General features: G+C 34.3%; 1 protein-coding gene across 1 annotated transcript; it reads left to right on the top strand.

The window, feature by feature from the left end:
• The first annotated feature begins 693 nt into the window (after window positions 1-693).
• LOC149794765 (uncharacterized) lies at window positions 694-27920 on the top strand. The gene is made up of 2 exons (XM_089964400.1): window positions 694-3357; window positions 24849-27920. Exon 1 carries the CDS (start codon window positions 934-936, stop codon window positions 3322-3324), a length of 2391 nt encoding a protein of 796 aa, XP_089820526.1. The 5' UTR covers window positions 694-933; the 3' UTR covers window positions 3325-3357; window positions 24849-27920.

Consider the following 27920-nt stretch of genomic DNA (forward strand, 5'->3'; position numbering starts at 1 on the left):
TGCTGATAATAACATGGCAATAAAAACGACGATATGAATGACGATAATCAAGACGGCTATAACTAAAAGAAGCATTGTATAAAAGGATAGTCATTAAATAAGAATAGTTTTACATCGATGTATTTCAATACAGTTTTGCTGTTTGTAACGTTCTTGTTGTTACTTTTGTTGCTGCTGATTACGATTGCTGGCCACAATAATAGCAACAACAGCATCTATCACTACTGTTACTATAATCAGAAGTACAATGGTGATATAATATGATCACATTTATTCCCTATTGTATTTCTGAGCTGATTAATATACCAACTGCAAGTTTATGAATGTTTTAATTTCGAGTATAAATTCTGAACTGTTGTCTTGTACAAATACATGCATTGGACTATTTGTTGTTGTTGTTGTTATTATTATTATTATTATTATTTATTATTATTATTATTATTATTATTATTATTATTATTATTATTATTATTGTTGTTGTTGTTGTTGTTGTTGTTGTAAATTCAGTAGACGGACTGCTAGATCTACGTTAATAGTTAGGTTTGTGTAATGACGAGAACGGTGTGTGAACCCTATCGGAAAATATTGACTGCGGCCAACATGTGTTTGTTACAAGTAATTTTATTGGTCGACTGCCGGAATTTTTTGTAGGTATCGACGGACGCCTGCCGAGGCACGAATCGACCTGCCAAATTATTGATTTGTCCATTTCTGGATCGGTTGAAGGAAACTTTCTTAAAACGAGCATTTACATGAAGTGGGGAAAATCGGTAATGTTGATTAAAGACAATTGATATGGGTTAGGATTTGAACTGACATGGATAATTTACGAATTTGTCGTGGTTTGAATCGGCTTACACTAGTACGTTGTGGGTAAAGTGATTCTGTTTATTTTTGACAAGGAATTAAGGCTGCAGGCTGACTATCTGGAAAATGGCGACCGCTGCTTCCCTAGTCTTCAACTCGTCTCAGAATGTTAGCACATCCAGCCCGACCACCTCAGAAGACCCGTGGGTCACTACGACTGTCCCCAGGACAACTATTTTAGCGGCCTTGTTACTTTTTGGATTTCTGGGTAACCTTTCCCTAGTAGTGACTATTTGCCACAATAAGCGCCTGAGGTCTACTGCATTCTACATACTTACAGTAAACACAGCCGTCACAAATATCATGGAATGTGTTTTTAATATGACTTTTGTACTCAGCACTAATATATCAAGTGCTTGGCATCATGAAGATATTGTGTGCCACATGAATTCTTTCTTCATGCATTTGGTGGCAATTGAAACTCTCCTGTCTGTAACTAGTTTGACAACTGACAGAATGTTAGCTGTGAAATACCTTGGCAGATATGATAAATTTATAGTCTCACCACGTTACTATATCATGCTAATTTATACATGGGTGCAAGCTCTTGGATTTTGCATCCCCTTAGCGATTGGAGTAGTTCCTTCAAATGTTTATAATTACATCTATTTTTGTATAATTTCTAAAGGTTCCTCCATAGTGTACAGTAGTTTCAGTTCACTATTTTGTTTCATTATTCCGATCATTCTTCTGATAATATTCAACATAATAATCATTCGGATTGGATTGAAAGAGAGATTTATCGTTCGAGTGCTCCTCACAAAGAACAATTACGCAAATGATGCATCTCATGAAGAACCAAGAATATGGAAGGAGATACATTTTTCCAAATTATCTGGGACACTTTTTATAGCTTGGATTATCCTACATGGTCCCATGACTGTTACATCATTTATCAGACAGTTTCAGTATAGCTCTGAACTGGGATCTTTAACCCCTGAACAGGTTGCATATACCTGGCATATTGATCTAGTTCTTTTGTGGTTGCGATTTCTCTATACAATCATTCTACCAGTATCGGCATACCTTTGGAATAAAGAACTGTGGCAAAGTGTTAAAGATGTGTTCCTGTGTCACAAAAATAACGCAATAGAGGATGGATCTCTGAAAACGCTAACATATGAGGGAAAAGTTGATGAATACAAGAAAAAGATAAAAGAAGAAAAGGAGAAAAAAGATCAGGAAAATTTAAAGGAAGTGTTAACCTCAAAAAATAATAGATTTGAAGTTCCAGTTCTTTTTGCTACTTCACATGGTGTATTATTGCAGACACGAAGGTCGGACTTTTCTTCATCAGATATTTTTCATGATGGACACAATGATCTGTATGGCAAGAAATGCGATGTTTTTGGCTCAAGAGATTTTCAGAATCAGCTAGAGGATGATACAAGTGACTATGATTCTGGAAACGAGAAAGACCCATTTTCTGTGTCTCAACCAGTCTCAGCAAAACATCTAAGAAATACTCGGCTATCTTCTGGCCAGAGATCTGCCTCAAACCCAGATGTTAGAGAATTGGGTTCTGACAAACATTGCTCAACAAATGTAAGTGGAACCTCAGCAGCAGATTCTGGGCTTGACCTTACTCAGGGTCAACCAGGGGATGGATCATTCAAGCACACTCTCAATAACTCTTTACAATACACAAAGACAGTGGAGTGCAAGAAAGGTACACATAGTCTAAACCATGAAATTCCAGATAGGAAAAAAGACTCTGGTGCAAATTCAGTGGAAAAGAGTACATTAAATGAGACAGAGCTCACAACAAATGAGAAATTAAGAGAGATAGATAATCATTTTTATTCTTCTAAAATCACTGATAATATAGGAGAGATGAAAAGTACAGACAGTGTAACTAAAAACATTTCCACATCTCCATTGCCTGGTAAGAAAAAGAAAAAGAAAAACAAAAGTGACACTAGCAGATCTAGTACACCAAATAGTTCCATTCCATCAGCCTCTTCCCCTATACATCCTCCTCGACCACCCCCAAGACTAGCTCCTATTATTGCTAACAGCAGTGGGACAATCCCTTGCCAGCAGGTCAAAATGAACAGGGACCTCAGTGGTATAGGGGCTTCTTTTGAATGTTTGAGTCTTTTATCAGATTTCACTTATGGCAGTCAGAAAATTCCTATATCTAGTTCTGCAAAGAGTGGTGCAAGAGAAAGTGCCTCTGTGGGCATATATAATGCTCCATTGATGGAAAAGAACCAATTTATGGACAGTAGAAAATATACACCAAGTTCTCCACCCATGGATCACCAAACTGGTTACCATGGAAACATCGCATCAAAGAAATCATCCATGCACTTAGATTGTTCTCAGCATGATATTGATTCTGGTGACAGTCCACTGACCCCCAGTAAGTGTTTAGTTCTGGACCCCTCACTGGGTCAGATGAATGAAGTTCAGCCCTTCAATGAAGTCCCTACTTTACAGCAGCCAGTTGAATAAGGGGTTAAAGAACAGAAAGCTACTGTTGCTAAGGTAATTATAAAATTACTTAACAGTACATATGTATCTGTCTATCCCTCTGTGGTTATGGTGTTTAGTTTAATTTAGGACCTTTAGTACTGCAAATACATACACCTTCTTTATATTAGTGATGACTCTTTTTGAGTGAACACAGTACTTATACAATTTTGAAAAAATACTTAAAAATGGAAGGAAACTTTTCTGACTTCAAATTGTAGCAGTCGCAGAAAATTACGTTTGAAGTTTGTTTGTTTGTTTTTTTTGTTGTTCTTTTTAAGAACTTGCTACATTGACATAATTATAATAGGAAAAGCTCACCTCCTTCTTAGAATCTTCTTAGAATTGGTTCAGATTAGAACTTTTCTTTCAATACTGTAATTGATGATCCAAAAGTTTCACGTTTGTATTTCTGATGTTGTCAGAAACTCAAAACTTTTCAAAGCCAGCTAATGAATTCTTGAACAAACATGTGGACAGACTTGTGCCTGGAGACACTTTTTAAATTTTGCCAGTTTGCTTTACCATGCAGGATTTGTTTCAGTATGTAAATATTTGCATATTTTTTCTTTCTATACTAGGTATATCAGTACTATCAGGATTGCAAATTGATTTTTTCATTTTTTGTAATTGATAATCAACAAGCATGTGTTCATTACAAAAGTTTCTGTCATTGATAATCAACAAGCATGTGTTTATTACACAGATCTCTGTAATTGATAATCAAGAAGCTTGTGTTCATTACACAATTCTCTGTAACTGATGATCAACAAGCATGTGTTCATTACACATTTCACTGTAATTGATAATCAAGAAGCATGAGTTCATTACACAATTCACTGTAGTTGATAATCAAGAAGCACTTGTTCATAATCAGTAAGCATGTGTTTATTACACAGTTCTCTGTAACTGATAATCAAGAAGCATATGTTCTCTACATGAGATATGGCTGTCCAGAATTGGGTGTGAGCAAATTTTTACTACATGTGATGTTGATAATACTGAAACAAGAGGCCCAAGATTGATGCCTAGCTAAAATCTGCCTTATAGCCAATAATACTGAAAAATTAATGGACAGTTGTTAAACTCACTACATCAAGTTTACTGAGAAGACATACTTATCAATTATATATCAGATTCATGAATAATTCCTTCAGTAAATGACATGTTTCACTTGTGTAAACCACCATTGTGTTTCCCATCAATGTGAGTTCAAGTTCAGTACCTGTAGACAAATGAAAACTAGTCCATTTCAAATGTGCTTAATGTTATTTAGTAAACATTACCTACTCACTCATATTTTCTTATTTTCACATTATTTAAATTTCAGGATATTGAGATATGGATATTTTATGAATTTGGTTTAAACATGTGCAATATCAGTAACAGACAGCCCATCACATATCAATAATAGCCAGCCTAACATGTTTAAGTAATGGATGCCCAACACATATCAGTAACAGACAGCCTAACACATATTAGTAACAGACAGCCCAGCACATATCAGTAACAGGCAGCCCAACACATATCAGTAACAGACAGTCTAACATATCTCAGTAACATAGAGCCTTAGATGTATACGTAATAGACAGCCTAACACATCAGTAACAGACAGCCTAACACATCAGGAACAGACAGAACAGTATTGGATCAGATTTTGGTTTAAGCAGTTTATGTGGGCTAGAAACACACTTTCTGTCAATTTCAAACCACATGATCGAAACAGAAAGTAACGTTTATGATCGATTGCAACTCTTCACTTAATGAATGAATAAGAAAGGATAATCTGAATAATCGTCCAATTAAAGTAGGGATAATCCTGAGCTTGTGTACAGTTGATGAAACATGTTTTCTCAAGATATGCATCCAAACTTGTTCCAAATATGTACCTTGTTTTCGGAATAAAAAAAAATTAATGGATCAAAAAAGAACCAACATCACCTACATTAGTAATAAGAATAAGAAGAACAACAACATCAACAACAACAAATATACCAAAATATATTTTTATTCAATTATTCTTTTTTATTACACCTAAATATAAACAATAGCATTGTTTTAACAATATAGATTGAAATCATATGAAGTATTTGCATTGAAAATGGAACATTGATAAACTTATTTAATATAGGCATTCCCAAAATTGATCTCACATTTAAAAATGGGGGCATAAGGATAATTATGGTTTGAGGCAAAAAATAACATTATATGAAAAAAGATCTTTTGCAGGGCAAGTGTATTAATCACTATGTCTTGATTTTTTTCTCATATTAATGGGAATGATGTGAGAGGGAAAATGTTAGTCACAGTTAGTCACACACATGGTCCTCAAAACCATTAGGTCCTGATTTTGTTGTAATTGTAAAGTCTATGCTAAAAGAAAAAGAATTTTTTTGCCACTTAAGGAGTTATAATTAATATTAAAACACATTGTCAAATGCAGAGTGTACCATCATGTTTTCCTCTTTGAACTGGTCCTCATCCTTCATGTCTGTTTTCACAACAAGATTATGTTTATATCCCATAACTGTTTCTCCACCTTCCTCACCTTTTTCAACTTCTGGCACCAACCCCAACTGACTGCCAATCCTAATGAGATGTGTGTGTGTGTGTGTGTGAGTGTGTGTGTGATATTTGGATTTTTAACGTAGCTTTAACAATTTTTCAGCCATATCGCTATGGTATCTGCAGTGTGGTAGTTTATAGTGATGTCTAGCACTGGGGTATCATGCCGCAGGCATGTAGCATGATGTCCCACTCAGTCACATTATCCTGACACCAGGCCAACCAGTCCTAACACTAACCTTTTAATGCTGAGCGCCAAGCGAGGCAGCTGTTAGTACCATGTTTGTAAGTATTTGTTATGACTCAGCCTAGGATCGAAACCACGACCTCCCGCATTCGAGGTGGATGCTCTAACCACTAGGCCACTGGAGAGGTCCCGAATGAGATATAATTTCCTAGCTAGTTATTATCAATTTTGCAACAAAATATATGGATGTGATAGTCATCTTGAACGGTGATCATGAACACTGACAGGTTCAGATCATACTCTTAAAATATATGGATTTGATAGTCATCATGAACACCGAAAGGGTTAGAAATGGTGATCATGAACATTGACAGGGTCAGTCATGGTGATCATGAACACTGACAGGGTCAGTCATAGTGATCATGAACACTGACAGGGTTAGTAATGGTGGTCATGAACAATGACAGGGTCAGGTTGTGTGAAACTTATGAACAAAAACTTTTTCCATAGTGGTGTAAAACTTGTGATATAAAGAAAACAATTGAAAGTAAATATATTTAACAAATTCAGTCACATGTGACCTCAGATTTATATAAGTCACTTGAATCAGCATGTAATAGTATGTGCTAATGAATTTCACCTGTTCAAGTGCAATTTATTATTCAGTTTACATACAAACATTAGCTGATCCACTGCACTAGAACAGTTTACAAAGTTGCTTGTGATAATCTTGTTTTTTTTTTGTTCTGTCAGTGCTTTCTTAATTGTTTTGTCAGATTTTATTTGATAAATTTACACTACAGGCCCAATACATTTACATGTACTTACTGACTTCTTCAATTGTCTATGAATGGTTTCACTTTCAATATGGATAAAGGCTTTTTACTTAGACTGCATACTGTCATATTAGAATGCATACTGTCATATCATAATGCATACTGTCATATGAAAATGCATACTGTCATATTAGAATGCTTATGGACATGCTGTGCTTGGACCTTTGCAGAAAACTGAGTAATTTATGCTTATTGTATTTCAATATTGTTGTTTTATACAGAATGAAAGAAACCCTTTAGAAATTTCCTTCATTCTTTTCTAGCTTTGTCATTAATTAGGTTACAGTAGTTACCATCAATGTTCCCGCTAAGCAAATAGTAGATGTGTGTGCTATGCATGCTGCATTGTGCAATCATTATGGTGACTTGAGCAAAATTTGTAGATCTTCATCAGTTCTGATGTGTGGGTATGTCTGAGCAGACTTGCATGGCCATGCATGTGCTAAGCTTAGAGGGAATGTTGGTTACAATATCCTATCAGAGTGCAGGTTATGGTATATATATATATATATAAAACATACACCAATTAATTGATTTAATGAAATTGTAGGGATGAACATATACTTTCCTGGCTAGCCTCATGTCTTCCTCTTGAAACTAGAGTTAGGAAATACCTGTTTCAGTGGCATGAGTGAATTTTAATTTTATAATGGCTTTGTAACTCTTGAATGTAGGTCACAACATCCCATTTTTGGTTTATGATATATACTAATTCCCATATGCACTAACCTTGTATGTTTGGTGGCAACATGTTATCATGGGTTTAAATCCGAGTACATATACCATTGTGGTCATCAGGTCAAGTGAGCTGATGGTAAGACCCTGTGGCCCAAGCAGTGCCATGACTTCTTTCGCAACCTGGTGGTTACATGTTACTAATTCATAAAAGAAAATTTCATAGAGTGACTGTCTCTCCAGACCAGTGTAATAGGTAGAGTTAACATGTTTCACATTAATGCAAAAGATGCCAATGCACCATCTAGTTACGGCAAGAACACCTTTGACATTGACACAAATGATGCCAATGCACCATCTAGTTATGGCAAGAACACCTTTGACATTGACACATATGATGCCAATGCACCATCTAGGTATGGCAAGAACACCTTTGACATTGACACAAATGATGCCAGAAAACCATCTAGTCAGGCTGAAGTTAGTAGAAACACAGTTAAGCAGCGTGTCAGATAACACTTATTTCTACCAAGTAGATGGAAATCATCCCCACAGTGTTGTCTTTCATTTTCAGGTACCTGCCTAATTATTATTACATTTGTCTTTTAGACTAGTATATGCCAGGTAAGCAATATTTAGACCTACTTGAACCACTGCTCATCCCAAGATGTAAAGTGAATTGAATCAGTGGAACAAGAGGATCATGTGGGCATACAATTGCTCACCATGTTATTTTAACTAAGATCTAAATATAATAGCAAGTGGTTTATTAAATTAAGTTGATAGACATTTACCTCCTGGTTGCATTAAACTGTACAAACAGGCCTACAAAGACGCAACTTAAATTAGGTGTAACTTTAAAAAAAGTCATTTAAATTATCATAGCATGTTTAAAGAATTCTAAGACATCTTTTACAATTTTTTTTTAAGTAAAAATGGTTGCTGTGGGGGCAGTAACTGATTGTTGCTATGGGGGCTACAAATGCATATCCACTAGAACATGTCATAAGGAAAATTTTCACTTGGTTGCCAGCGAGACCAAGATAATATAAATGTGTAGATTATGTCGAGCTTAATGCAATAAGTTTTAGATGTTATATGTTGTGTTTAGGTTGACATAAATAAGTTTTAGATGTATATTTTGTGCTTAGATTGCCATAAAGTATTTTAGACGCATGTGTTGTGTCTAGGATGGCATAAATAAGATATGGTAGCCTTGTTGCATCAAAAATTTCGTTAAATCGTGTAATTAATGTACTGAATTTCGTTAAAATGTGTAATTAATGTACTGAATTTCGTTAAAATGTGTAATTAATGTACTTAATTTCGTTAAAATGTGTAATTAATGTACTGAATTTCTTTAAAACGTGTAATTAATGGACTGAATTTCATCAAAACTTGTAATTAATGTATTGAATTTCATCAAAACTTGTAACTAATGTACTGAATTTCATCAAAACTTGTAATTAATGTACTGAATGTCATCAAAACTTGTAATTAATGTACTGAATTTCATAAAAACCTGTAATTAATGTACTGAATTTCATCAAAAACTTGTAATTAATGTACTGAATTTCATAAAAACTTGTAATTAATGTACTGAATTTCATCCAAAATGACAAATGAAAGAAACATAAAGAAACTTAATGTACTGATACCTTGGATGGCATAAAAGGAGAAAGTATGCGTGTGTGTGTGTGTGTTTTGGATTTGTAACGTTGTTCTTTTTTAAAATAAATCAGTCATATCGCTACGATGCCTGCAGTGTGGCAGTTTATAGTGATGTCTAGCACTGGGGCATAATGCTGCAGACATGTAGCAAGATGTCCGACCCAGTTACATTATCCTGACACCAGGCCGACCAGTCCTAACACTAACCTCTTAATGCTGAGCGCCAGCCGAGGCTAGCGGCTGGTACCATTTTTATAAGAGAAATTATGTGTTCGGTAAATATTTCAAGAATGTAATGCTGAAAAACATAGCATGTAAGTAAAATAAGTAAATAAATTGTGTGTTTGGTAAATATGTAAGAATGTAGTGCTAAAAAGTATTGCATTTTCCTTCCAAAAGGTAGTAAGCGTCGGATTTTAATAACATTTCTTTCTTACAAAAGCACCTTTTACACACATTTATTACCTACATGGTTGCATAGCCTTAAAAAAAATATTTTTTAAAACTTCATCTGGACACACACCTGGATTGCATAAATGTTAATGTAACGTGACCTCTTCGGCCTTTGTTGTATTCAATTAATGGCATTGTATTCAAGCATTGTTGAATAGGACAAATGCGAACGATTATGTTTTGTTTTTTTCTTCTAATGTGATGGGATCATTGTACTTTTTCAAGTACTGGAACCATATATTTATTTTTGCACAGTTTATCTTGACAGAACTATCAACCCTTAAATTTCTTAGCCATTTTGCTTAGAAAAGAGTTTGAAAATAACACAAAAATGTTCGATAAGTTAGACATGGCATTATATTTTAAAATTTACAATCCTCAACAGTGTAAATGTCATCTAATAATTGGAAATAAAATACAGTTGTGTTTAAGACGCTTTTTTTAATTCCTAAAATGTGTACGGCATTGTTAAGGCCATGAATATCTGTTCAGTTTTGTATTTCCAGAAAAGACCCATGGATCCCTAAACCTTCTGTATTACAACTTTGTTGCACACATGTGATATGGTTTTTTTTTAGTTCCATTTATTGAGAGATTCAAGAACTATTTTAAACTTTGTGCGTCATACTTCCAAAGCAACATCCAGGCTGGAGTTTTTGCCCAAGCATGGTGCATTATATCATTTAAAAGAAATGTAAATATTAAAAATGCACTTAAATTAAACACAAGTAGTCTTTACAAATGACAGGGTGATTTCCTGGCAAAAGAAAATGTATCATAACTAAGCCAGTTATATAATAACATCTTCATTCTATGATTATTCTTTGTGTTTGGACTTCAGAATTGAATCCTATTCATAAATGGATCCTACGACATTGAAGTACCCTCCGTAGTATGTCTTACAGTGCCTTGAAATAGTTTTATGTCCAATTATCGGATCTAGCAAAATGCGAAGTTATATTAATCGAACACTGGATATTATCAATACCAGATTATTACATAATGTGAGTTCATTAAAAACTAATATTGTTCAACTTGATGGCACTCCTTTTTGTTCCTGCAATGGAACTGAAACCACCATGCATTTCTTCATGTTCTGTCCCAAGTACACTAGACAACAAGCTGAGTTGATGCGAAAATTACTTTCAGTGTCATATGCAACTATTATCTTAGATTTACTGCTTTGGGGAAAGGGCGATGCAAATGAAAATATAGACTTTTACATCATGTATGCAAACATGTAACCGATACATAATGATTTCAGTAACTTACTCAAATCGTGATTACTATCATTGTGCCTCCTCTCTCTCTCTCTCTCTCTCTCTCTCTCTGTCTCTCTCTCTCGTTTTACGGCTGACTCTCTCTAATCATTATATTGTCATGTTGAATATCTTGTAATACTTGTATCATGTAGGGTCATTGCTAATTTAAGAAGTTGTTAGGACTCGTGCCCAATCCTGTTGTATCATATTAGACAATAAAATATGTTTAAACAAGCCCTCCGCTTATACCACTTTCGTATGCAATACACCACGAAGAATTGTCTTCGCCTTGGCCGTTTTCTTATGCAGTAGATGTCATGGCATCACCCTCCATTTAATCCATTTTCTTATGCAATACAACAAATAGTATTACCCTCCACAAAACAATCGCTAGAAACCCGCCATATTTCCTTCTGGTTGCCGCAAATTCCGATTTTGCTCCTCCTTACCCTTTCCTTGCCAGTAGCCAACCTATCTTGCTAAATTCTATGAACACACACACACACACACATGTATATATATATAGTACATAATTTATACAAGATTTCATAATATGAGTAAAATATTTTAAGGCACAATTTTGATCAAATCAATTTTAGCTCAAATTTTTGCATTATATTTTAAATACAAAAAATTTAAAAGCTTCTGAGTCACAATGATAAACACGCGGTTGTACATGTTAAAATAAGGAGTGTTGAAGGCTTGTTTGCTCTATATTTGTATTCATACTTTTTTTTAGATCATCTTTCCGTCGTTGTGTGCCAAATACAATTAAGGGGTAGATTTTTCTAATGGGTGTTCTGTACGAATCCATCACGTAACTTCTAACAGGTATACTGTACAACTCCATCAAAGTAACTTCTAATAGGTATACTGTACGAATCCATCACGTAACTTCAAATAGGTATACTGTACGACTCCATCAAGTAACTTCTAATAGGTATACTGTACGACTCCATCACGTAACTTCTAATAGGTATACTGTACGATTCCATCACGTAACTTCTAATAGGTATACTGTACGACTCCATCACGTAAATAATGTTTGTTGCAAGAGTATTTAAATATTAGAAATGTCCCTCTGATTTTAATAAATTATTTGTTAAAATGACTTTATTAACTTGATGCGTATATGTTACGGGTTAGGTGCACTAAAAATCTAAAATTAAAATAAAAGCAGAAGCATACGTTTAATAATAACAATAAGAAGAAGAAGAAGAAGAAGAAGAAGAATTGTAGTACAAGCCACTGGCCCATGATACATATCCTGTCAGCATGCGGTACAAAATGATGTTATAGTGCGTAACAAAAGAACATCGTATCTATTGGAAGTACTATACATGAAAATAATCATTATTGCATTTTTCGAATTAGGTGAGATACAACTATATACTACACAGTACTCACACAAATGAAATTAAGGGTAACCCTAAAACTTCAATGGAGCAAGTTTTGTGATATTGATCTAAACTGTTATGTAGCAGGATTCGTGATAAAACGGTTTCTCTAATCTTTAAGGCTTTTACATTAAACATTGCTAAATTTTTCTAGAGTTGGGTTTTTATAAATAAAGGTGGTTAAATATTTTCTTCGTGTTTCTCAATATAGCGAACAAGCAGTAATAAAATGGAATTCATTTTCGATGTTAACGTTACAAATTTGACAGAATCTTTCCTCATAGCAGATACTTTCGTATCTTCCCGTATTACCTCTGATTGGCAAGTTCCCATCTATAAGCATGGTGATTATATAACAAAAATCGCTATCTGCCAACAATTCTATATATCTTTGACAAGTAAATTCTACTCCCAGTGACCTATAAAATGCAGTCTCTCCATCGCCGTAATCTCATCCAGCAGCTTGATCATAAAATATTTTAACATCTCTGGCTGAACAATCTAATAAATGTATTTGCATCATTTACAACAACAACAACAACAACAACAACAACAATAATAATAATAATAATAACGTCGAAGTGCATCGTGACGGCCTAGGGGAGTATTAAATTACGCTAATTATTCACAATGTCAAGTTTATTATATACTGGAAAGGGTGCCAACTGCATGTACACACTAATTATGAGTGTTTATGGCACCTTGAAACTGCCAGTTTGAAAAGATAAATATTAGATTTGAGGCCGGCTTTGTAAATACGCCATTTCTTTATGGAGTGATATAAGCAGTCGGCTGAAAGCCACGATTTTAATCATTATTAGCTATTTTAGTTTGTATCTTATGTCAACAGTTGTTGGGTCTAAAATAAAAGTAAAAAAGGTATTGATAAGTTATGCACTTGATTAAAAAATGTAATCGATGTGGTTTTTATTATTGCAGGAGAAATCAATCAACGTAGGTAGTTTTTCAGTAGATAATGTGAGTAAATATCTTCAGTCGAATATAAAGGCGAATAAAAAATTATAAAAGAACTGTATTTACTTAAGCATTATAAATTTTAAATAAATGAGTTACAAAACAGTGTAATCCTTAGTAATGAATTTCCAGTGTTTATGGTGGCTTGCATCACTGCAAACCACGAGTCAAATCCGCTATGCTCTCTTTTCACAAACTGCGTAGCGGCTGCACATGTGTGGCATGCAACGATGGATGGGTTGATGAGTGAAGATCGGTTGGATGATCTTGCCTGCATGTTGTTGACTATGGAACATCTGGTGTACTGGAAATAAATAAAATAAAAACAAGGTTGTAGAGGGCAATGATACAGCAAGAGGTAATATGTTTAACTAATGAATTTGACGTATTGACTAGTTGCGCAAATACGTGATGTTCTTTGAAAATAAGAGGAGCTTGACGTTAGATAATGTAACATCATTTCAGGAACGTGCCCCATTATAAAATAAAGACGAAGACGGATAGTCGGCATCCATCTTTTCTTCTCATTTGTAGGATTCATGTCGATAGATAACTCTCCCTTATAGAAGCCTTGATTTTGTATTGTTCAGTTATATGAATATACTACAAGTTGATAGTTCATGCCATACATTGAACAAATTCATTGGCTTGTTATTCCTAAATGCCACCTTGAAAACGATACATCATCTTAGAAGTGAGAATATATGACGGAATATTTATTAGCAACGTATTCCCTTCCTCTGATTGGTCTATTCCTGTTAGTAATTGAGGTACAGATTTAGACAAATCAGAGATGAGGAATCCCTTATATGTCTAAACTTTGGGCTGTCCCCCTTTTGACACAATTTTTATGTGTCTGGATATATGGTGCCATTCAAAAATTAAGTTCTAAATATATTAAGATAAAAAAAATTTCCCAGAATTTAGAAATAAATAACCCCTTCGAAGCAAACGTAAACAGACACAATACATTTTCCGGAGAATATTTACACTATGATTATGTCGTCATTAGTATTAATGCCGTTGTCATTTTCATCACCGTTGTCGTTACTGTGAGAGTCTCTTCATCGTTTTCTTTGTTGACACTACAAGAATTGCTGGACCATATTGACCGCGAGAAGAAACACACGTATAGGGACAAAATACTGCACGATCAGATAGGCTACACGAATAAACACGTATAGGGACAAATACTGCACGATCAGATAGGCCACACGAATAAACACGCATAGGGACAAATACTGCACGATTAGATAGGCCACACGAATAAACACGCATAGGGACAAATACTGCACGATCAGATAGGCACCACGAATAAACACGTATAGGGACAAATACTGCACGATTAGATAGGCCACACGAATAAACACGTATAGGGACAAATACTGCACGATCAGATAGGCCACACGAATAAACACGTATAGGGACAAATACTGCACGATCAGATAGGCCACACGAATAAACACGTATAGGGACAAATACTGCACGATTAGATAGGCCACACGAAGAAACACGTGTACACGGACAAATACTGCACGATTAGATAGTCCACACGAAGAAACATGTGTACATGGACAAATACTGCACGATCAGATAGGCCACACGAATAAACACGTATAGGGACAAATACTGCACGATTAGATAGTCCACACGAAGAAACACGTGTACATGGACAAATACTGCACGATTAGATAGTCCACACGAAGAAACATGTGTACATGGACAAATACTGCACGATTAGATAGTCCACACGAATAAACACACGTATAGGGACAAATACTGCACGATTAGATAGTCCACGCGAAGAAACACGTGTACATGGACAAATACTGCACGATTAGATAGTCCACACGAAGAAACATGTGTACATGGACAAATACTGCACGATTAGATAGTCCACACGAATAAACACACGTATAGGAACAAATACTGCACGATTAGATAGTCCACACGAAGAAAGACGCGTATATGAACAAATACTGCACAATTAGATAGTCCACACGAAGAAAGACGCGTATATGAACAAATACTGCACGATTAGATAGTCCACGCGAAGAAACACGTGTACATGGACAAATACTGCACGATTAGATAGTCCATACGAAGAAAGACGCGTATATGAACAAATACTGCACGATTAGATAGTCCACACGAAGAAAGACGCGTATATGAACAAATACTGCACGATTAGATAGTCCACACGAAGAAAGACGCGTATATGAACAAATACTGCACGATTAGATAGTCCACGCGAAGAAATATGTGTACATGGACAAATACTGCACGATTAGATAGTCCACACGAAGAAACATGTGTACATGGACAAATACTGCACGATTAGAGATAGTCCACACGAAGAAATGCACGTATAAGAAGTATTGCCATGATTCATAATCGATATACGCCTGTAAACGTGAACGAAATGCAATATTTGCCAAGGCCATTTTTTCATAGCAATGTTCACCTAATTGTATGAATCTCAACATAAACAATATTATTTCTGCGTGCATTTATCTTTCTTTCCAAGCAGTTTCGGGGACTCAATGGTTAGTATGCTAGATTAAATCAGTGTGTTGCTGGTTCGAATCAGCCAATATCAGCTTGTTCGGCTGCCGCTACGTGCCTAAGGCCAGTCTGATTAGAATTAAGATGCACTTATTGTAAGTATATATATATATATATATATATATATATATATATATATATATATATATATATATATATATATATATATATATATATATATTAGATTAATAACCATATTGGCCTTTCAGCATGACACTATATTTGCCAATAAATGCTATGCTGGTATACTGTTAAACACAACTCTAACAAACTATTCAAATATTTAGTATCCGACTTGCCGTTCAGCCGTAAAACGAGAGAGAGAGAGAGAGAGAGAGTAATTGTAAAGTAGTTGTTTCCTATTATCTCTTCGTCTTATTCACGGACTCATCTTATTCAGGATTACACTTTGAAGAATTTCCCTAAAGAGTGTAATATATTAGAATCAAGTATGGCTTTACAGTTTTACAGTAAGTAATACTCATAGTTGAAAACAAAAGGAATACATACAAGTACACGTAGATAAGACCTTTGTAGAAACTCAAGCAACCCGCCTTACTAATCCTGTAACATAGACAACAAAGCTGATGTGCGTATCACTCTGATCTAACACGATTTGCCTACATTACCATACATAATTTACCTACATTACCATACATAATTTACCTACATTACCGTACATAATGTACCTACATTACCATACATAATTTACCTATATTACCATACATAATTTACCTACATTACCATACATAATTTACCTACATTACCGTACATAATGTACCTACATTACCATACATAATTTACCTATATTACCATACATAATTTACCTACATTACCATACATAATTTACCTACATTACCATACATAATTTACCTACATTACCGTACATAATGTACCTACATTACCGTACATAATTTACCTACATTACAGTACATAATGTACCTACATTACCATACATAATTTACCTACATTACCATACATAATTTACCTACATTACCGTACATAATTTACCTACATTACCATACATAATTTACCTATATTACCATACATTACCATACATAAGTTAGCTTGATTGTTTAATAACATGACTATAATTTAACGAGAGTCAATAGCATTCTGCTCAGTAGTTTTTATATTCCACACTTAATCAGAATGCTCGCTCGGCTAATTGTATTTAATAATTCAGTACTAGATCTCATTTGAAGCAAAGTTTTTTTTTTCTATCACCAATAACTCAGTACTAGATCTCATTTGAAGCAAGTGTTGTTTTCTATCACTATTTATTAATTGATTATTGTGACTATTAATGCTCATGGTTTTTCAAGAAAAGAAAAAAAAACAAAGGCAACATTTTCATTTTTTTTTTTAAAAATCATGCTTGTGTACCTTATCTAAGCATTAATTATATAAGTTTCGATCCTGTGCGTTAGTAACATTGAAACAATTGTTTTAAATTAGCAAATAAAAGTTTTACTTTGTTGAAAATGTGCGTGAAACTGCATCATGATGCAAGGCATAAGAAATTTTATTTAGCGTCGGTTGTCTAGGTAACATAAAAACACTAGCTCTGGACGAGTTTCCTGTTGTTTTTTTTTCTTTCTTTCTTTTTTCTTAAACGACACGATATAAAACAAATACAACATGTTAAAATGGGTACACACACACACACACACACACACACACACACACACACACACATATATATATATATATATATATATATATATATATATATATATATATATATATATATATATATATATATATATATATATATAGTAAAACATTAACAATCAGTTACATTGAAATGGAAATGGCAACAACAGTAACAATATATAAAACATGAGAATATACATTTTTTTATTTGCGACAATAAAGAAATCTTACTGCGCCTTATATGCTTAGGTTACCTTGGTCGTAATATGTTGCTATGCAGTCAGTGCTGAGAAGTTATTATGTACTGATATGTAATTCGTAGAATCTGGTAAGTGCCGAAATAAGATGTCATAATGTAATGGGCAATTCGATCATTAGCGTCTTATTTTTTTCTTTTGTTGCAATACATTTCAAAGCAAATTTGTAGGTCTTTGAGTAGCTAAAGTCAGATACGAGATACAAAGTCGGCGTAGCATCCGCCTTCAACCGGGATTAGTGGGAGGAGGAAGGGCGGGCATACTGGAAACCGAAATTCCCATCAAATGTGCGAGATTGTTATGGAAGCGGGCCCCAGAATTGTTTTCGACTCGGGTGGGGGTGGGGTGGGGGAGTGGCAGCAGAATATCTTCCTACGATACTTGATATATAGTTGTATGCTTCATCTGTGTTGGAATTGTCTACATTTATCTAGATTGCTATGATAGAAAACGGTTGCAGTTATGCATGATTAAATCTGGAATGTTCTTGGCATGAATTACTTGTGCCTCTAACAATAAACCATGTATTTGTGTTCGTTTTTAAACATTAACTGAACTTCTTGGATATAAAAGATAACGTATGAGATTAGAGGGAGAGAGAGATTAGCAAAGAAAATGCAAGTAAATATACCTTCCTTAAAAAAAGCAAATTTCACCATGTATGAAGTAGATGTGAAAATTATTAAAATAAGTATTTGAATTGTGCTAAATGCAAGCTTTGTTTTTACATGATTTAAATAATAAACTTTTGAATTAAAAACTGACAAATATATCACCTAATTTTACTCCTGCTTCACAGTTCGTTACTAATCCAATTCCAGATATTGCAATCAAATTTTACTACGTCACAAAAGGCTATTCTGAAATTGAATCGTTTACATACAAACCAGTTTGATATTTTCACTTAACAATGTGATAGCGTATATTCCGTAATTATGTAATTAGTATACTATTTATGTAGCATCAGGTAATGTAAACGTATGGCAGAGCCAGTTTAACAGGTCAGCGTAGATTGTAACATCTAGCTGTGGAATATCATCTTGACATTTACAGGCCTGAGCTTATTAAATCAGTTTACTTTTTATTCCCAAGTAAAAAATATCTCTGTTTGAATGGTATGTTTCATTGCATTGGGAAAATGCTTTGAATCTCAACAACATTGACTTGGAACATTTTAGCATGTTTAAAAAAAAATCAATTTAACATTCTTCGTCATTATGACTGGATGTATGCATAGCTCACAAACTTGTTACTAACACGCAGTGATTTATTTTAATTACATATGTTGGCTGGACTTATTAGATAACGGTAAAATAATTAAATGCCAGTATGTCTGTGATTGGGATGTTGTTGTTGTTGTTGTAGGGTTTAACGCCATTTTTCAGCACACGATAGGCTGGCGGCCAATATTAATGGTGGAGGAAGAACCCGGGAAAACCCCTGAAAGAACCACTGACCCACAAGAAGCTACTGGAAAGCTTTCTTACATACCCACATTGGCTGAATCCGAGACTCGAACCCACGCAGACAGAGGTGAGATGGCAGTGATCCGTAACGGAGAGCGCTTTAGACCACTCGGCCACTCGGGGCCCCGTGATTGGGATGAACTTTCCATTAAGGTTAAGATGCCATGGAAAATACCTAATAGCAACACAAAACTAGACGAGTGAACAGGTTGAAAGTACTTCATTTTGCTAGATGTAAAGCGTCTTAAATATGAAAATATTGAAGGATTGAATCAAAGTATTAGATTTTTTTTTTGTAATTTGCATATTAATGCATATGTGCAAAGAGAAATATATTACAATCCTTTTCTACACTATCAGACAGTATCAGACACTGTTAATACGTTTATGGAACTGTTCATTTTAGAATAGCATGATTACTACAGAGATGAAAACAACGTGGTTAAATTTCACAAATGCGTAACAAATAGGTTCAAAAGTGAAATAATAACATGATGATGGCGATGTTTGTTTTCTTACCAAGTGATGTTGTTTTGGAAATGCTTAGTATCGTCGAATACAACAAGAATTTAAAGAAATCGAGTGACTCGTTTAACTGGGGATCAACTCGACCTTTAATACCGATGTGAAACGAAAATCAAAAACAATAATCCGTGTGGCAAAGGCTGTTTTTAAAATAAATTTCATTAACTGTACACCATGAGACTGTAAAGGATAAACATGAGGGCAGAGGGAGATAATTTAAGTAGAGAAGGAGGACTACATACACGATATTCTTACTGTCAGGATGTCGAGTATGTTCAGAGCACAGACGACATGTGGCGATCGCAAAGTATGAACAATGTCCAATTTAAAAACGTCAAAATATAATATTGACCACGAGATAAACGAACTGTCATTGATACTGATGCTAACAGTTGCAAGAGGTGCAAAATACTACTAATACAAGTTATTTGAGTGATACGCTAGAAAAGAAATCATATCTTCAGCCTTCTTAAATAACCAATTTATCAGACTCCCACTGTCTTTATGATTTACATTTCTTCAAGCTTGTTTGATCTGAACTTGTTCAGGTGACTATGTATATGTACTTCCTCTGCCCGGTGGATATGAGTCCATTTGAAGTGTCAGAGATTTGTAAATCCCATGAAACATTCATTTTATTTTTTTCGCTAACTTAATGTAGAAATTCTTTGGCTTTTTTTTGAAGTAATGTACTTCGACAGATTAGAATTGCCGGATACTTGAATACAAAAATTAGCAGTGCTGAATCACTTTTAAAATTAAACAACGTGATATTTTTGGGCGTAATTTGAATTAAGTCTGAAAATGTTGACATTTAAGGAAATTAAAATTCCAACACTTGTCCGATTCTTAACTATTCAGATGTACCACCGGGACCTGGATCACTCATTTTGTGTAGTTAGGAAACAAGAATGTCAGGGCTTACGTGTCAAAACCACTATCAGGATATCGAATAATACAAACGAAAATTGTGTGAATCACATATTGTAATAATAATAATAATAATTATTATTATTATTATTATTTCGATGAAATAAACAAATAAAGAAAGCGATTTGGAGCATGCTGTCTTGGAATCAACTAAGGCAAAAAGAAGTTTGCAATAATGGCGGTGCTTCAGATTGCGCAGGGAAATTTTAAAAACAACAATTATAGCGTTACTCTCAAACTGCAGGAATAAAATCATATCCATTTTAAACAGAATCTCTTGAATGTTAAAGTCAATATTGGTGTATGTTAAATTTATTAGATGGTCATGGGTTTATTAAGGGAATAATCACGTATGCTAAATTTATTACATGGTCTAGCGTTTAGTGCAAAAGCTACTGATAAGGCCTGACTGATTTTAGATGGTGTATAACGGTTGTCTTTTTTACTCAGGTGGATTGAGTATGACGGTTGTCTTTTTACTTTGGTGGATGGACTATAACGGTTTTCTGTTTAACTCTAGCGGATGGAGTATAACGATTATCTATTTTACACTGGTGGATGGGTTATAACGGTTGTCTTATTTTATCTGCTTAATGAAGTATGATAGTTGTCTTTTTTACGATGGATGAAGTATAACGGTTGTCTTTTTTACTCAGGTAGATGAGTATAACGGTTGACTTTTTTACTCTGGTACGTAGAGTATAACGGTTGTCTTTTTTACTCTAGTACATGGAGTATAACGGTTGTATTTTTACTCTGGTACATGGAGTATAACAGTTGCCTTTTCTACTCTGGTACATTGAGTATAACGGTTGTCATTTTTACTCTGGTATATGGAGTATAACGGTTGTCTTTTTACTCTGGTACATGGAGTATAACGGTTGCCTTTTTTACTCTGGTAAATGTAGGATAACGATTGTCATTTTTACTCTGGTATATCGAATATAACGGTTGTCGTTTTTACTCTGTCAGATGGAGTATAACGGTTTTCTTATTTTATGTGCTGGATGGAGTATGATAGTTGTCTTTTTTACTTTTTATGGACGGAGTATAACGGTTGTCTTTTTTTACTCTGGCACATGGAGTATAACGGTTGTCATTTTTACTCTGGTAGATGAAGTAAAACGGTTGTCTTTGTTACTCTGGTAGATGGAGTTTAACAGTTATCTTTTCAGCTCTGGTAGATGGAGTATGACGGTTGTCTTGTTTACTCTAGTACAAAGATTATAAGGGTTGTCTTTTTTACTCTGGTGGAGGGAGCATAACGGCTATCCTTTTTATTCTGGCGGTCGTTCATTATTTTAAAAAATCGTTATTTTTCAAACGAAGTAGCCGTAGGCAAAAACACTGCAGATTTACGTGTAACGATGGAAATTTAGTTGTATAGATAATATAGTATTGAGAAAAAACGAAGAAAAAACGCGAAAACATTAGATTTTGCTGTATAGGTAACGATGGTCTTGTTGGGGTTTTTTTTTTGGGGGGGGGGCTTATATATATATATATATATATATATATATATATATATATATATATATATATATATATATATATATATATATATATATCTCAGATTTGAAGAATATATTGTAAATTCAAACCTTGGTAATTCCGCCTGTTTTTCCTAGTGGCAGTTATTGGATGTGTTAATGATATTTTAGAGAACCAAATGCCTGGCCTGTTTGTTTATTCATAGAGTAATCCAGCCTTCTTATCTGTACGTGTGAATACTTATTGACTATACCTCTTCTTACATTAATAGACTAGTAATTCATGTCTTGCATTTTCGACACAATACACACAATGTTCTAATTTGCGACTCTTCGGGGAGGGTCTAAAACGGCATGAACAGAGATCGAGTTCATTATGTACAAGGAATGTAGGTAAACAATGAAAGCAATTAATTATCTATGAATGGTTTGCGAACAGGTTGGATAAATGTACGTGTACTCGTCAGGTCTTTTCTGAACCTTATGAATATTTGAATTTATTCCTTGGGCTAATGTAATTATATCGAATTGCTGTTATTTTACCACTTGAAGCCGATTAACTCTCTCTCTCTCTCTCATAAAGATTGTTCACAGGTTTGCAATAAATAGACAGTAAATTTATACAAGTACATCGAATGACCTCTATTCTTTCAGCTTTGACAGCAGTTACAATAAAATCAACTGTCAATGCAGATTCCGGTTAATATAAAGTGTACGTTAAGTTCTTGCTGAACTCGATGGTCTAACATTCGATTAATGGAATGAATGGATATTTCTATACCCGTTTCAGTGTAAATTTACTCCATAAAAGAAACTATATATTATGTAGCCGATTCTTAATCCCGTTGGACTTAACGAATGTATTGCTACGAGACTATTTACTGCCAATGCATTCAATAGTAAAGAAAATACCGTTTATGTTGACACATTAGGCAAATCTAGACGTTGACCTTCTTCACATAGAATACAAAATTAATATGAAAATCCCTGTGGGAAATTTCTCTGGGTTATGTCTTTTTTTAGTCCGACAAAACCAATGTTAGAGTCACACTATTCAGTAATGTAAAAATATGCTACAAAAGGTTCGGCAAGACATGCGCGTTTTTAGGGGATGTACATGCAGCGTGGCGTTACCTGGGTCGGGCATGCAATGATGGCAACTATTAAATTTCATCAGAATTTGTATATACCATCTCCTTACATACGATCTTACGATTTTATGAATGAGCTAAAACTTAAAACACAAATAGGCTGTTGGGAGACAGAAAGATAAAATTCTAAAGCTAAAGGTATTTGAAATGTACGGAGCTTTTAATTAATCGTCTGTTAATGTATCTAACGTCTTAAAATTAACAAATTTATATTTGAAATGTGCATATTGCTATAGAATTGTTCAATTTAAAGATTTTGTTTTTCCATTTTCAGTCTTCCCTTGTTCCGCCCAGTATCCCCACTTTTCCTTTCATAACAAATTTCAAAACCATATATTATTTATGAAACTTGATACACAAATTAAACTGGTAGTCCTGATAATGATTTGGCTATTTAAAGTTCCTTAGCTTCGATAGTTATAACATTTTCATCCTTCCATCATTCACTTTATTATGCTGCTTATCCGTCCATCATTCACACCTTCTATTACGGAACTTAACTCCCAAACCGTTCAAGGCCTATATATGAATATTAGTATCATATTAGTCTAGTGACCAATGTGCCTTTTGCTATTCACACTTTTTCAGTTTTAATATTTTTAATGGGAGGTTCTTGCGTACTTCGTATACACGAGTTTCTCATATATGAAATCTTGGACAAACCATTATTTCCATGCAAACATGTTGTCCTTGCAGAAAATGTAGTTACATCACACACATAAACACATATACACACGCACATTACTTAAGTGGGGGTGGGTAGCGCGATAGCTATGTTGTTACGTTTGTCTCTCTTTAATGTAGTTCTGCAACCGTTCAAGATAGTTCAACCGTTCTTGGTACACATGTCAAACAACTTGCGTAGATATACTTTTTATCACTTTAAGTTTTCCGCATTCAGTATTTTTATATTTTGACACGGAAACAAAATGTAAGTAATATATAAATTGGGACCTCTACACTATTGGATACAGTCATAAAATGTTTACAAACTGAGAGTGATAGACTTTCAGGGTTCTTTCAGTAGGCGGCTTTACATGAGCGGGGAACCACGGGTATTTTTCAGTTGCAGTCTTTTACATAAACTGAGGACCATGAGTACTTTCAGTAGGAGTCTTTACACACGTTGGAACCGGGGGGATGGAGTGGGGGAGGGCTTCATTATGAGTCTTTCCATATATTAGGGAAGAGGGCAACTTTCTGTAGTAGTCTTCACATAAGCTGGGGACCAGGGGTACCTTCAGTAGGAGTCTTTACGTAAGCTGGAGAGCAGGGAATATTTTAACAGGAGTCTTTCCATACGCCGGGCACCAGGGGTTTTTCATTAGGAGTAGTTGCATAAGCAGCGGACAATGAGAATACTGTCATGCCCTGATGACTTTTGTTTACCTTAAGTAAACGATATAAGGACACTTACAAAACATTTTTATCTTCTCTCTTTTCAGAATCGGTCGAAACACTCAATTTTCAACAACTGATATCCTGTACTACCGGGGTATGTCTTCGAATATGAATGAAAGCTTTCCAAGGAAGTCACTCCGTCATTCAATGCAGCAATATTTTTAAGACTCACGGCAGGGCTGAAGTAAAATTGAAATACCTTAGTGCTTTTTTAAAAACATTAATCAGTTTGTTGGCGAAAAGCGTTCAGGCGTTTGATTTTTTTGTTTGTTTCTTGTTTTACGTTTTGCTAATGTAAGAATCGGTTAGTGTGGATTCTTCAAAGAAACGTAGTACATCCTGAAACTGGTCATATTGGCACAGAGGCTTGGACATTCCAACCAGGACTGTTACATTATTGGATATGGACTAGATGTCTAAATTCATGTATTGAGGCAAAAATTGTCAATCTCATCCCGAATCTCATCCTGACAATGGTTTTTATTTTGTTCGTTTTGTTTTTTTTTTTTTGTTTTTTTTATTTTTAATTAATTTTTTTTAGTGTAAAGGTCTATAATTAATTTTATCGAATGTTTTACATGCATATACAGTGAATGTTATCAAACAAATGCACACTTTAATACACAACTAATCTGTCAGTAAATGGTTGCATTTAAGTAACTAAATTTGTGGTTTATGCTTTTCAGTTTTATATCTTATGAAAAATCTCTTTCATCCCATGTCTTGTTTGTATTACATGCTTGCTCCCCATTTAGAAATTTATTTTTGGTATCTTTATGTCGAGCGATTATGTAGAAGTACTGGTGCCACTGCTCACAAGGAGGAGTCATTAAGTTTTTCCCATTAAATAAATTAAAATTGTACGTCCCTCTAATATTGAGAGCGTAGCATACTATAATGAATATGTACTATTGAAAATGTTAGACCATATAGTACAGATTTCAAGGTGACTATTAACATGTATGTCATACTATAACTGGCGATTCCATATTTGCAGACTCTTAGAACTAAGAGTGCCATCCAGCTCTATTTATATGACACTTTTATACAAGATTGTGAGTGCCAATCTGATGTACAAAAATGTCTGGGGTCCAATGACTCTTTTGATGGAGTCAGGGTGCAAACCTGAAATATGTCAGCAGATTTAGAAAACAATGGAAGCGAATAAACCCAGTCTATTTTGCAATGATACAAATGTATCGACTCATTAACTATCCAAGCTTTGAAAGAGTCCAAACACTTTCTGGGTGATTATGCTCATTGTTATTCATTTGTTATAGATCGACAATGAAAGCATTATTGAATGTCATTTGCATGATCAAACATGTACAAAAGCGCTGCATTATATTTCAGCAACACCTGAGATTAAAACAAGATTTGTATTAAAACCCACAAACGCATGCTATGAATTTGTGTCAATATTGTTATTGTGTTCAATATCACTGACACGATGCTGTGTTTGAATCAATGTCCAGTAATTCAAGTTGATGGACCTTGAACAGTTAGATAACGGGGATGTATAAGTAACATGTTCGTTTGGTTGTATTTTATTCATACAGCTGTTAAGTTGTTAACAATGGTTAAGAATAATATTATTTTTGTAATTTAAATTATATATATATATATATATATATATATATATATATATATATATATATATATATATCGTTTCTACATCGTGCCGCGCAGGTAGAGTGCGAAATGTTTTACAAGTAGAGTACTGAACGACGTGCAGATAAATTGCGGAATGACCTGCAGTTAAAGCGTGGAAACAAATTATTAGTTGCTTTGCTTGTTCGTTTGTTTGTTTGTAATGTTAAACTCAGGTCATGATTATATATATATATATATATATATATATATATATATATATATATATATATATATATATATATATATATATTCTCTTTATTTTTAATAACGAAATTATATAATAATAGCTTTGCATATGTAACGTAAACAGAATATGGTAAGTTTTAGGCGTTCTACAACTTTGTCATTATTTAAAATGCTGTCCGTTTATTGAGTAATACTTTTCAGGACACTGTTGAAAACAATGTTGGCATCGGCATAACAAGAATTTTAAAATATTGAAACAAAGTACAACGTCCTGATTAGTTAAGCTACGCAGAACACTGGTTGAAAAACCTTTCAAAATTGGTAATGCATCACATCAAAAAGAAGCTATATTATATTTTTTGTACGTGTCGGTCATTAATTGTTTTTGTCTTTGGATCACGTTTACTATCGGAAAAAGACTGCTCGGATCTGTGCTACATGGTTTTGTTCAGTTGCAGTTGAAGTATGCCCATGCTGCTGTGTGGCTACATTCACGTGGAAATGTAATGAATATTCCGGTTGAGTTCAAGAAACCTGAACTACGGTAGTTATTTTTATCGGCTAGGAAAAACGAAAATCAGATGTATGTAGATGCAAGAAACAAGAGCAGCAACTCATGTTCGATTGTTTCAAGTTCGCATTAGTTAACTCACAACTGAAGCTCAAAAGAAAGTAACATCGCTTATTATAGCTTTGCCGCACATGTTCTCGTTTTCAGCAAAGGCGAGTCTTCAGTCCCTGCGCAAGGTTTTGCTAACAGCCACAAAACAATAGTTATTACCTATGTTTTTTTAATTTTTTAAGAAGATGATTTTAAAACTTTGTTGTCAGGGTGGACTGTCAGTTGCATGCTCATGATGTTTTGTATCTTGGGGTTGGAGATATATCAAAATTCAGAATGATAAAAGCGTGTATTTGTAAAAATAAAATCGCCCAGATTATAGGAATATATATTTTAATTGCATGTCTCTATTGATACTTACCTCGCAAAGTCCCACCTGCCCCTTAAAGCAATTATATTATATTCGTTCAACCATCCACGCCTTAGTAGAAAATTTTTGATTTTTCAGTGTCTGTTGTTGGTCCTTTCTCCGTCCATATAAGAAATCATTGTCTTTAACATTGTATACTGAGTATATGTTATGTTATTTTTATGTGATTTATATTGAAAACAGTTAAATTATGTATGCATTCTGTCACGTCATTGTGACTGGTTTTCCTTTCAGAAAGGACTCTTGTTTACGGCACGGTTTTAAATAAAAAATCTGGCACACGTA

The sequence above is a fragment of the Sinohyriopsis cumingii genome, chromosome 7 (genome assembly GCF_028554795.1).
Source record: "Sinohyriopsis cumingii isolate HCF-2022 chromosome 7, ASM2855479v2, whole genome shotgun sequence".
Taxonomy (NCBI): Eukaryota; Metazoa; Mollusca; class Bivalvia; order Unionida; family Unionidae; genus Sinohyriopsis; species Sinohyriopsis cumingii.